Source organism: Herpailurus yagouaroundi, unplaced genomic scaffold, assembly GCF_014898765.1.
Source record: "Herpailurus yagouaroundi ecotype Mexico unplaced genomic scaffold, PumYag 194, whole genome shotgun sequence".
In the NCBI taxonomy this organism is placed as follows: Eukaryota; Metazoa; Chordata; class Mammalia; order Carnivora; family Felidae; genus Herpailurus; species Herpailurus yagouaroundi.
This window is the reverse complement of record NW_024412425.1, coordinates 6,074,055-6,086,564: the sequence shown is the minus strand read 5'-3', so window position 1 is coordinate 6,086,564 and position 12,510 is coordinate 6,074,055. Positions and strand designations below refer to the sequence as shown.

The following is a 12,510-nucleotide window of genomic DNA, read 5'->3' as shown; positions in this document are numbered from 1 at the left end:
CGGAGGTCGGGGTGCGCGGCCGCCAGCCCCTTGAGCGCGCCGCCGGGGCCTGGCAAGCCAGCGGCACCGAGAGCCGGTGCTGGGTGAGGGCTGGGCACGGGCGTGGGCGGCGGCGTGGGGTGGCCGGGCTGCAGGTGCATGGTGGTCTGGCCGCAGTGCGCGATCTGGAACTGCAGGTGAGGGGCGGCCAGGTGCGCGGGCGGTGGGTGCGGGTGCGGCGGCGGCGGCGGCGGCGGCGGCTGGTAGGGGAAGAGGCCGGCCAGCGCCAGCTGCTTCGCCTCGTCCTCCTCGCGCGGCTCCTGCTTGATCACCAGCGGCCGCAACGCCGGCGCCCCGACGCGCTCGTACAGGGGCTCCAGCCTGCCGTCCAGGTAGCCGGCCGCGGCGCAGCCGTAGCCAGGAGGAGGGCCGTGCGTCCCTCCCGGCATCGCGGCGCCGCCGGGCCCCCCGGGGGCGCCCGTGTAGTCAAAGTCACCGCCGCCGGCTCCTGCGGGGGCCGCAGCCGCCTTGGCCTTCTCCTGCTGCCGGCTGTGCTGGAACAGGTCGGCCAGGAACTCGTCGTTGAAGGCGGCCGGGTCGATGTAGGCGCTGATGTCGATGGACGTCTCGTGTTCGCAGATGCCGCCCAGCGGCTCTGGGGCGGCAGGTGGGGCGGGGGGCTGCGCGGAGCCCGCGCCCCGGGGAAAGCCGAAGGCGGCGCTGCTGGGCGCGTGCGGGGGACTCTGGAGGTGGCTGCTCATCGGGGGCCGCGGCTCCGCCTCGTAGAAGTCGGCCGACTCCATGGGGGAGCTACAGTCCTCCCGGCATGGCGAGCCTCGGCGGCCTCCAGCCTGCGCGGGGCGCCTATGCTGCTGCCGACCACCCGGAGCCCCGACTCCCTCGCGCCCGCGCAGCTCCCGGTCGCTAATGGCCAGGCGCGCTCGGGACCCGCTTTTATACCAGGGCGGCCTTCGCCCTCTAGTGTCCGACGGCGGAGCGGCGCCTCCTGGGTCTTAGCGCCTGCCTTCCGGAGGGGCGGTGAGTGGGGCCAGAGCGCAGCGCCGGCCAGGAGAGGCCCCGGCTCAACGCCCACTAACCCCCTGCCCCGCCAGCCGAACCCGGACGCGCGCATGATGCCCCACCCTGGGCCGAGTTGTCGCCCCCGCACGCACGTGGTAGGTGACGGGGCCCCCTCCTCTAGCTTCCCCGAGGCACCCACTTGCAGCCAACGGTCGGGGAGCCCGGGAGCACCGAGACGCTGCGCGGAGGAGGGGGGTGGGCTGGTGGAGGGCCACTCTTGGTCTCTGAGTTACTGTGGCGCGGACTCGCTCTAAAAGCTAGGAATCGTCCTTTTCGGGGCCGGAGTCTCCGCTAGGCTGCGGCGTGGAGAAGGGGCCGGGGGTGGGGGGTAGGGAACAGCTTGGGACGTACTGGCCCAGCGCATACAGCGGCATGGAGAGGCGGAGGGCAGCGTCCTGGAGCGTGGTGATTTTGTGTCTCTATCTCTGATCTCCTGATGACCCCACCGATTCCACGCCGAAATACCTCTCCCCCGCTCCGTCTCTCGAAGCCCTCTGGGGTCCCAAGGGCTCTACAGCGCCGGGCACTAGGACCCCGCGGGGAGCGGAGGGAATGGGAGGCGGCTGCGGCCGCAAAGCCTGGAGGACCCGGCCGGTCCATCCGCTTGGGCTTGGAAAACTTTTTCTTTTTAATTACTTCTCCTAGCCGGAGCGCTAGGGTTGCTAGGCGCGGGGCTGGCGCTGCTACCCGGCTCTCGGCCGCCAATTTTTTTTTTTTTTTTTTTTTTTTTTCCTGCGGGACGGGCCGAGCTGGATTCCAGGGCTGGGGTACCGGGGCGAGGTGGGGCGCATAGAGGGAGGCGGAGAATTTGACTCCGGGACCGGGATCCCAAATCGGGATCAGAATCCACTGCAGCGTACCCCTTCCCATTCGGGTGGGCTCCAGGGCCGGAGCGGGGGTGTCAAAGGAGCCGGGGCCTCGGGAATCTTGGCGTCCGAGAGTCCCATCACCTACCGGGAAAACCCTGCCGAGTGGTACGCAGGGCGCTGTGTTCCGGGGATCTTGGGGAACAAGGCGGCCAGGCCCCGGTGCCCCTTGGGCGCCTCCTCCGCATTCACTGCAGCCGAAGGAAGGGGTTTAAGGCAGCGCGTCTTCCAGCCACGTGGCGCCTCGCTGGTTCTATACCGGGATCGCCGGCGGGCCAGGGGCGCAGCCGGACTGCACTGGGAGCCTCCTGGGCCGGCAGTTCGCTCCTGCCTCTACCCCCCACCGCCCCTTAAGATTGTGCGCTGGAGCCCGACACCGTCTGGGTGTTGGTCGGAGGTGTCCCTGTTTGAGAAAAGCGGGGCTGCGCAGGTCAAGACCCCCTCGCAGACGGCGGCCTTCCAGAGCCTGGCAAGGCGCCAGAGCCCTCCCCGGAGCCCTCAAGGAGGCGCCCCACAAAAGCACAGCCGGCCCCGGGAGGCCAAGCTTCCACTGTGGTCACTGTAAAGAAGCAGCTTCGTCTGGGGAACACATACTGTGCTTTAATCAAGTTCCTATTCAACATATTCCCAATGATTAATGGCCCAACTGCTTCATTTTTTTGGTCCAGGGCTCATACACAAGATATTTTAAGCTTTTGGCCTGGGAGTAAAAGTAAATATATTAAATAAATAACCTCTGTGAGCCCGGAGCAGCCCTCTGGGCCAGAGGCAGGACCCATTTCTGCACCAGGCCCCTGAGGAGACCTGGAAGAAACCTGAACACATGCAATGAGATTTTCAGGTTTTTTTTTTTTTTTTTTTTTTTCTGCAGTGAGTGCTAAAAATAACAGCCGGTGGCAGGGTAGCAGCAAAGCACAAGCTCCTGAGAGTGTCCTGTTCCTAGCATGGACACCTGGTCTACTGCGCAGGGTTGCTGTTTCCAGCACAGGCAGCAAGAATGTGACCTCTTAGGATGGGAGGAAACCACAGAGGCTTTCTGGACAGCAGAGGAATAAGGCCTGATCGATAAGGGCGTGTAGGGGTAACGGGGGCACCAAGCGGGGCCCACATCCAGTGCCACGGGTCCTCACAGCGGAACCAGAATTCTCCCCAGGAGGCCTGCTCTGTGCAAGGTGCTCAGGGCCCCTGGATGAGTGAGAGGCGGCTCCCGCCCTCTCAGAGCTCTGGGCAGGAGATAGGTCGGCTCACAAGGTCTGCTCGGAGACAGTGGCCTTCCCACAGGACAGGTGACTCCAAAACCTCCCCTGGTTGGGGAGGGAAAGGGACACCCTCCCCTGGTGAATACGGGGCTCAAAGAGAAGCAGCAGCCACCTTTGTCTGGGGAGGTATTCTGGGCTAAATTGTGACCCCCCCCCCATTCATATGTCGAAGCCCTATCCCCAGTATGACTGTATTCTGAGATGCAGTGTTTAGGAGGTAATAAGATTAAATGAAGTAAGGTTGGGGTTCTAATTTGATAGGCCTTATAAGAAAAGAAGGAAATCTCTCTCTCTCTCTCTGTCCCTTCCTGCCTCCCTTCCTCCCTCTGCCATGTGAGGACACAGGGAGAAGGCAGAGTGTGCAAGCCCAGAAGAGAGCTCTCACCAGAGTCCAACCATGCTAGCTAGCATCCTTGTCCGCAGCTTCCAGTCTCCAGAACTGTGAGAAAATGAATGGCTGTTGTTTAAGCCACACAGTCTGTGGTATTTTGTTATGGCACTTGTCTTACGAGCCAAGACAGGTGGTGAGAGAGGGTTTCATGCAGGAGTAGACCTTTGAGCTGCACCTTGAAGGATGAGCAGGAATTTGCTGGAAGGATGGGCAGACGGAACGGCAGGTGCAAAGGTGGAGAGGCTGCAAGTGAGTGCCTGGCATGTTCTGATAACAAAGGACAAGATGTGTGGCGGGCTGGAGTGCAGGGATTGCTGGGGAGGGGCCTAGATAAGGCTGGATCCACAGACAGGGCTGGGTTCATGGCCAAGGCCACTCCCAGTGAAGGAGAGAGCCATCTCAAAGGCTTTGGCTGTCCAGCTTTCAGCAGGCAAGCACTGTGATCCAATTTGAGTTCCTGAAAGGGCACTGTGGTAGAGGCTGGGCAGGGGAGGGTGGACCAGATGAAAAGCGATGGAGACCTGAGGCCCCAGGTGGGGGTGGAGGACAGGGATGGATTTGAATGTCAGGACTTGGGGTCTGGGTGGGGGCTGAATGCCTGGCTTTTGTCTGGGGGTACCATCCGCCGACATATGTAGCGCAGAGAAAATAGAGGATCTCCTCCAAGCCCCTTGGGGTCAGCTGCAGGACACCCGCCTGCCTGCTTTGTGGCTCTGGAGAAAAGGACAGTCGGCCAGGAACAGCCGCCCGGACCTACCTGCCATATTTTAGTTTTCCCTTTGAGGTCTAAGAGAACATCTAGGGGATGGAAGGAAGCGATTCGGGGGCAGGTAGTGGTCTGTGGGTCTGTGGTGCAGGAGTGTCCCGGAGCTGTCCAAGCCCTGATGCAAGAATTGGCTCTAGGTCCTGGGTGAGACCCCAGGGTTGTGGAACCACTTTCCATGGGAGGTGCCCACAGCTGGCAGGGGGTTGTGGCCTGATAGGATGCGTGGGCAGTCAGCATTTGGCTGGACTCCCTTGGGGGGGAGATGGCTGTGTGGCTCCCGCTCAACTGACACGGAGCCAGTAATAAGAGAAGCGCATAAATCCTCTCTCTGACCACCTTTACTATCCTTCTTTTTTGTCTTAATTTATGACACTTGGCAGTTCCCGAGGAGAGCCCTGAGGGAGAACTCTCCAAGTGCCTTGGCCTCAATGTGCTCAGCAGGCGGGGCCTCGGGACCGGTACCCACCCCAAGTCCCACAGGCTGCAGGCTCACCAGGGCCTGGCTTCTGCCACTGCAGGGGCCGGGGGAGAGGAGAGGAAGCTCTGGCTCTACTTTTTACAAAGGAGAAAATCAGCAACAGAAGTGAAAATGCATTTCATAGGTGTGAATTGTGCTCCAGCCAGCTCACAAGAGGAGGCTCTTCTGAGCTGGGGGAGGGCTGGTCCGGTGGGGAGAGGGGAGCTCCCACCTCCATGCATTGTGGTGCTGAGGGTTGGGTCCCCTGGGATGGAGCCTGATTCCAGGGTCATTCCCAGGGTTAACCATTCTGAGGAGACAAACGGAGGCCTGGGAAATTTTTTTGTTGTACTTTGATTCAACCTTCCTAATGCAATGCATACAAAACAATTCGTATATAAGTTTGAGAGTTCATCAAATTCTGAAGAGCAAGACGGGAACCAACTTTAAGTTTTCTAGCTTTATCGAAAGCTTAATGGATAGGAGATTGGTCACTCCAAAGCAGGACTCATTAAGATAATAAATAAGGACTAAGAAAAGACAAAAGACAAGAACGCTACACTTTCCAGGCGCGGTTTGTGCTCTGACTAGGGAGCATGAGAATCTCATACAATATGTCTAATACAGCGTTTTAATAAAATGCTCTTAAAGACCTTCCTAAAACTTAGACACACAAAACAGAATGCAAGTTACTTTTTATGATAAATGCACTGGCTAATGAGTTTTATACTAATTCATTTTTATGTTTTAGATATTGGTGGGTACAGCAGATGAACCCAATGAACAGTCGATCAAGAGTCTCGTGTTTCTTACCAATAGCCTCTGGACACTTGGGGAAACCATTTTTATTCCTCAGTAGATTGTACATCCTACCTCACCAGGAGGCCAGTTAAAACCTCTCACCCACCATTTACTAGCTGGGTGATCTCGGGCAAGTTGAATTTCTCTGAGCCTCTGTCTTCTTTTCTGTAAACTGGGGGCAATAATTCACTATAGTGCATTCTCAGCTGGTTCTCGGGCAAAGGCACTTAGAAGTCATACAGAACATTACTGGGCATAATCGCAATACCATGAACTGGAAATTCTTTAACTGTTAGGAAATGTCACTATATTATATGTGTACCATATAAAACCATAACCATGAGTACTCAGATCCATAAAAGGCCCCTACTGTCAGATTCATCAGAATCAACTGTTTCCAGTTTTCTCTGAAGTTTCATTTACTATCATGTATGTATGGATTTTTCCGCCTTGTTTGTTTATCTCATTTGCTTGCAACTTACCAACAGATAAGCAGTAGCAGGCAGTAAAAAAATTTAGAAAAAGAAAACTGAGTCAAAAATGAAAATGCAGGGGCGCCTGGGTGGCGCAGTCGGTTAAGCGTCCGACTTCAGCCAGGTCACGATCTCGCGGTCCGGGAGTTCGAGCCCCGCGTTGGGCTCTGGGCTGATGGCTCAGAGCCCGGAGCCTGTTTCCGATTCTGTGTCTCCCTCTCTCTCTGCCCCTCGCCCGTTCATGCTCTGTCTCTCTCTGTCCCAAAAATAAATAAACGTTGAAAAAAAAATGAAAAAAAGAAAAAAAAAGAAAAGAAAATTCAGAGAATTCTATCCATTATCTTAATTTTGTTCAGCAAACCAAGGAAAGTCTTATATTCTGTTTTGTTAGAAAACTCCGTTGGTAGCTGATGGACCCCTGAACTCCCCATCCAGTGTTTGGAGAACACTGCAGGAAGCAAGCAGTGGATGTGGGCAGGCCCATTGCACATTCTTGTGGGATCTGGGACAAGAATACAAATGGCAGTCCACATACCATCTGTTTAAATACCAAAAGTTATCAGTCAAACGAACAGACTGGTAGATAAAATATGTTCTACCTTTCTGCCTTGACAAATAAATCTTTGTCATGTCCTGGAAGGCCAGGTTTGAGTTTAGAAGTTGACTCTGGAACATGGTGCCGGGAGGGCCACCGCCTCCTTCTCTTCCTTCCTGGTGCCATCCTCCACTTGGAGGGGTCCTTAGTCAGGTGGGAGTAGGTTCCCAGCACAGGCCTCCAACACTGCCGTCCCCCCCCTTGAAAATTGCTGTCTTCCTGTCTCCCCTTGATGAGTGTGCCCACTGCTGAATGCCTGGTGAAAGGGCCCACATAGGCCAAGGCAGCTGGCTCGGGGCTGTCTGGGCATGGCGTTTCTTGTCCAGTAGGCTCCTCACCCTGAGGGAAGGGAGCAGCAAGAGGAGGGCATGAGTGGGAGCCTCGTTCATGAGTCTAAGAATGGCCCTGGGGGTCTGCCCGGCAGGGTCTCGGCACCGTGGAGGGGGCCACACTCATTCCACATGAGCAGGAGGGCAGTGACGCCAGTGCTCCCGGCCTTGTCTGGAGGCCCCTGGCTCTACTTCTGTTGGAAGACACGTCTGTCAGCAATAATTCCAACCTTGTGTCCCCAGTTCAGCCCTTTTCTCCCTCTCACCACAGACATCCTGGTTCCAGTGGCCACCCTCCCCCACCGCAGCAGCCTCTAACCGGTCTCCCTGCCACCCTCCCTACCTCCTTGACCCCCAACTCTCCTCACAGAACAGCCGAGTTTCCCATTAGATGTGGATTCAGTCCATGTCCCTCACCTCTGTCAACCCCTGTGACCCCCACCCCCACCCCGCCTTCCAGGAGATGTGCAGTGAATGTCCCAACGTGGCCGTGAGGCCCCGCATGATTCGGCCCTCACCTCTCTTAGGGCCTCGGACTCCTCACTCCTCCCCGCTCCCCAGTCTGCTGTGTGCTAAGCTTAGCATCTCCCAGCCTCCAGGCGTTGCGCTTTGCTCTGCCGGCTCCTTGGAAGCGCCTTCCTGATGTTGGAGCAATTCCTTCCCTGTCATCTCAGTCTCACAGTCTCTCAGAGTCTCTCACATTCTCTCACATTCCCCAAGAGCTTCCTCTGAGGCCCGAGTTGCACAGTAGCCACCCCTCCCCCATCACTCCTGAGGCCATTGTGCGTTCTATTTTCCTCCTAGCACACTCTGGAAAATGGTCTTGTTTACTTATTTTACTTGTTCCCTGTCTGGCTTCCCCCAACTAGAATGCCAGCTCCACAAAGACAGGACCTTGTCTGTCCTGTTCTGCCTATTTCCAGAGCTACAACAGGCCTTGGCATATGGTAGAGCCTCAAATATTTGTCGAATGAACACAGAATGGATTCTATTCAAGAAAACTGCTACCCGGCCACCCTCCCAGAACTCAGTTCGTCCCCGAGCCTAGCAGAGCAGCTCAAGGGTGGCCCCGAAAGATGCTCGGGAAGACCTGACCCCCTAAGTTAGGGCTCCCCAAGGGCAGACCCATCCAGAGCCTCCTGAAGCCATGCCAGGCAGGACTGCCAGGGCCTGGAGAGTCCTCACAGTGCTTCTGGGCTAACTCATAAGAAGCCCCTTCAGGCAGATGTGGCCCCCAGGGGCTTGGCTGAGCAGAGAGTGCCTCTGCAGGGAGGAAAAATGGCCCCTTTCTCTGGAGAGATGTAGCCCAGCTAGGACACAAGGCTTGGTGCGGGGAGGCCTCCAGAACTGGGCTCATTCGGGTAGTGCAAACCCTCAGTCCAGACGGCCTTGAAGCGCCCCCCTGCCTTGGCTGCAGAGAGCCCCTCTGCCTGTGGGGCACTGTTGGGAAGATGTCCCAGGAGAGCAAGACTTCGTCCTTAGGCATGGCTGGACATCAGAGCCACCGGAGAAAACGGGCCTTCCTCCCGGCAGGCTCCCATGGAAGGGAGGGGGTACTTCAGCAGGTGGACCTGCCGGAACCCCACTACTCAGGAGATGGGGTACGTTTCCCTCGCACTTCCATGCACCCACCATATTGGCCCCATTCCTTCTGGCTGATTCCAAGGATTTATGTCTTCGGGTGCATCTTCAAACAGAAACAAACAGTTAAAAAAGAGTTTGCAAACGTTACCATTCTTGACACCCAGGATTCACCCCTACCTGAAAAGAAGCAGGTTGGAGAACAGCATGTAGCTTCCCTTCTCTGGGGAAAAAAAAAATTATTAAAATATACATATAGTCAGTGTACAGAGAGAAGTTGGGAGAAATACACACCAAACTGTTAACAGTGGTGTTGCCTTTGTAGGACGAGAGAGAACTTGTTCTTTTTAATTTATACACTTGTGTATATTGGACTTTTTAAGCAGATGAGTATGTATCTATTACGTTTATAGTTTTATAAACTATAAAAATATTTTAAGTCACCTTAATTTTACAGTTTTATAATTTTTATAGTTTTATAAACTATAAAATGTTTTAAAGTCACCTTCATTTACTCTACAAATATATAATGCCACAATGGGTTGCATAGTTTCATAAAAAACTTCAAAATGCTTTTGAATGACCCTATTTTCCATGTTAAAACATCCGAAAATGTGCCCTGAGAATAAATTGTTGTCTGACTTGTGAATTTGCTCATAGGGAGAATCTTACCTAGTCATAGCCACTGAATCACATTTAGTTCTATGTTTAACAAGTCAGCTTTATTTTAAATGAGAAAAGCTCAAGTATTTGTATATATAAAGAACTTCTACAAGTCAGTGTGAAAAAAAAATACCAATTCAAAAGAAAACGGGCATTTACAGAGAGTTTATAAATAAAAAAACCCAACAAATGCAAATGAATTTTAAACATGTTTAAAAATGCCGATTCTCTGAATAAAAGATATACAAATTAAAACTACACTGGTCAGGTGGGTAAAGATAAAAACGTCTGATAATTTGCTATACAGGTAAATGGCTAGAGCAAACAGGCAGGATTATATATTGATCCAGTCTCTCTGGAGAACAATTTAAAAATACCTATCTAAGTTGAAAGTGTCATTAGCCCTTCTCTTAACAATTCCCCTTACAGAAATGTAATCCCATAAACTCTCATGTGTACAAAAGAGTTACATACATGGGTATTGACCAAAGCACTATTTATAATTGCAAAAGGCTGGCTGAATGTCTGCCTGTTAGTAGAAGACCGGATAAATAATCGTGGATAGCTGATTAATTATCCTCTGTGTCTTTGTGAAAAAGGATGAAAATCTATATGAACACATATGGAAAAAGCTCTGATATGTTCATTTACACACACATATGTATATAATATATGCATATATAAAAATACATATATACATACATAATATGTCAATATAAAATACACATACACACGTATATAAGTGTGTACATATGTATATATACAGTGCAGAAAACGTGTATAATATATCTCCATTTGTGTAAAAAGAAGGGGAAGGGCCTATACGTATGCTCATCTCTGTCTAGAACATCTCAGGAAGGGCACTGAGGCAGGAAAACTGGAGAAGGACTTGCAAGCAGGTTAGACATTTTTATTGTACATTAAGATATATAAATGAACTAAACAATAATTACCTCATAAGGAATTGGGGTTACTCCAAAACTTGCAAAACACGATTGCTGAATATTCCCCGAGAACACTAGTCTTGGGATAATATGAAGGGAGTGTAATTTAGTTTTTCTGTAACTGAACAGGACTGTATGACCATAAAAGCCCAAACTTTTCATTGCTGTCCCCAAGAAAATCTATAAACCGATCAGTTACAGTAAAATTCTTTCCTGCGACATGAACTCATTTACCCCAAATATGGGATTGAGCTTCCTGAGCATATTGATTTAAGCAGTTCAGGGACTGCGGGTGGGGCAGGGTTATCCCTTCCCATCCCTCCAATTGGTTCCGTCTCTGCCATTTTCAGTCAAAATTCCAAAGGTCACTTGGAAAGCACATAACCCACTAAGCTGTCCAGACACTCCCTTTTGGCTAGATAACCCCCCAAGGCCCAGATCCCAGCTCAGTCTTGGGAACCAGGGGAGCGCTATTACAAAGCCTTGCTGCTTGGTCAATAACTTGGAGGTGACCCTGAACAAATTGAGAGTTTCAGCGAGTGTATCTTTAGAATCTGATTTTTATTATAATTGATTAGAAAAATCCAGCTTGCATTCCAAATGCAGTCATTTTATCATAGTCAAGGTGCAATAACAGTTAAACAAAAGCCAGCGTGAGTCATGCTCCTATAAAACTGTCTGCTAGCAGAGTTTGGCTTTTCTCTAAACGAGGGAAACTCAAAGTCAGGCAGCATAGAAAGGGGTTGTTCTGGCCTCTTACTGGGAGAAATTATTATAAGAAAAGCAGGTCACACAGGATCTGCCCAATGGCTCACTAACATGGAATGTGCACATTGATTGAATTCTTTGGTTGCCCAGCACCATTTGAACATCCTTCCAACATCCGGGGATGTCCCACCTCCCCACGCAGAAGCCAGAAACGCCCTCTTCCAGCTGGGATGAGGCATGTGAGGAAGAACTGACAACGTACACACTGACAAGAGCCGTTGGCACGACTGAGAGGTGTGTAGGAACAGGTGCTGCTGGACTTCACTTTGGGAGAATGACCAAGAGTGTTTGGGGTGCTACACGTATGCAGGCTAGTCACACAGCCTCTACTCTGGATCCTCTGGTCTTCCTAGAGACGTTGCCAACTTCCTACCATTTTCTCGAACTCTTCTTTAACTTTATTCTCTTTAACTAGTTAGCGTGGATTCTGTTGGTTTTGCCCAGCTGGGATAAGTCTCTGACTTGGATGACTAACGAGACCTGGGCCAAGATCAAAGTCACAGCTGACTCCTTCCACCTTCTCTCTCCAGCTATGGCTTGGTCCTGGTAACTTGCCCTCTTTGCAAGCGGTGTCTCATAGCCAGATGAACGAAAACATGCTGTGGAGTAAGGGGCTGGTTTGAATGCCACTCATGCACAGTGACTTTGACAAACAGCTTCACCTTTCTTGCTCAGTTTTATCATCTCTAAAATGGGAGTAATAAAGCCATCTTTGCCCCACAAAGGAGTTGTGAAGATTAAATACAATAACCCATTAATAGCTCTTAAATGTTGAGGATTAACTTTACCAATAAGGGTACAAAATAAGGCTAACATAGGGTGTTATAAAATTCCCTATTATAAATCTTAAAAATCAAAATCCCTTAACAATGAGATCTGGAGACCTAGCATTTTTTTTTTTTTTTCTGGCCAAAGACTTCTTTAGAATGAATCAACAAAAATAAAATGATATATCCAACTAGAAGCTCTGGACAAAATCTAAAACTCAACTACCTGAAGATACTGGAGAATGAAAAAAGCAGGCAGATGCTGGGGGAAAGTCGACCCTTAGAAGAAAAAAACCATCACAGTGTGAATTTCTTTAAAAAGCATTTATTGAGCCTCAGGGCGCCTGGGTGGTTCAGTTGGTTAAGTATCCAACTTCGGATCAGGTTGTGATCTCCTGGTTTGTGGGTTCGAGCCCAGTGTCGGGCTTTTTACTGACAGCTTGGAGCCTGCTTCAGATTTTGTGTCTCCCTCTCTCTCTGCGCCTCCCCTGCTCATATTCTCTCTCTCTCTCCATCAAAAATAAATAAACATTAAAAAAAAGATTTTTTTAAAAGCATTTATCCTCAAGGCAGGCCCCAGTCTCTGCAGGCAGGGCAGCTAAAATTCTGATAGGAAATCTATCAGTATTACTGGCTTGATGAAGAACCAGAGGACACAGTTTAGGACAACCGCAGTTACTGGAAAGTGGGGAAAGAGTATCCAAGAAAGGGGAGGTGGTGCCCAAATTCTGTGCACAAATTCTACCCAAATCTCTGGTTGACTCCTAATCTGCACATGCATGGCACAGACA

General features: G+C 51.5%; 1 protein-coding gene across 1 annotated transcript in view; it reads right to left on the bottom strand.

The window, feature by feature from the left end:
• Nucleotides 1–920, bottom strand: part of CEBPA (CCAAT enhancer binding protein alpha) — a 3,068-nt gene extending 2,148 nt beyond the window's left edge. Inside the window, exon 1 of the mRNA XM_040446216.1 lies at nt 21–920. Coding sequence (XP_040302150.1) covers nt 21–782 — 762 coding nt within the window. The 5' untranslated portion in view covers nt 783–920. The remainder of the gene's footprint in view (nt 1–20) is intronic.
• Nucleotides 921–12,510: the final 11,590 nt, after the last annotated feature.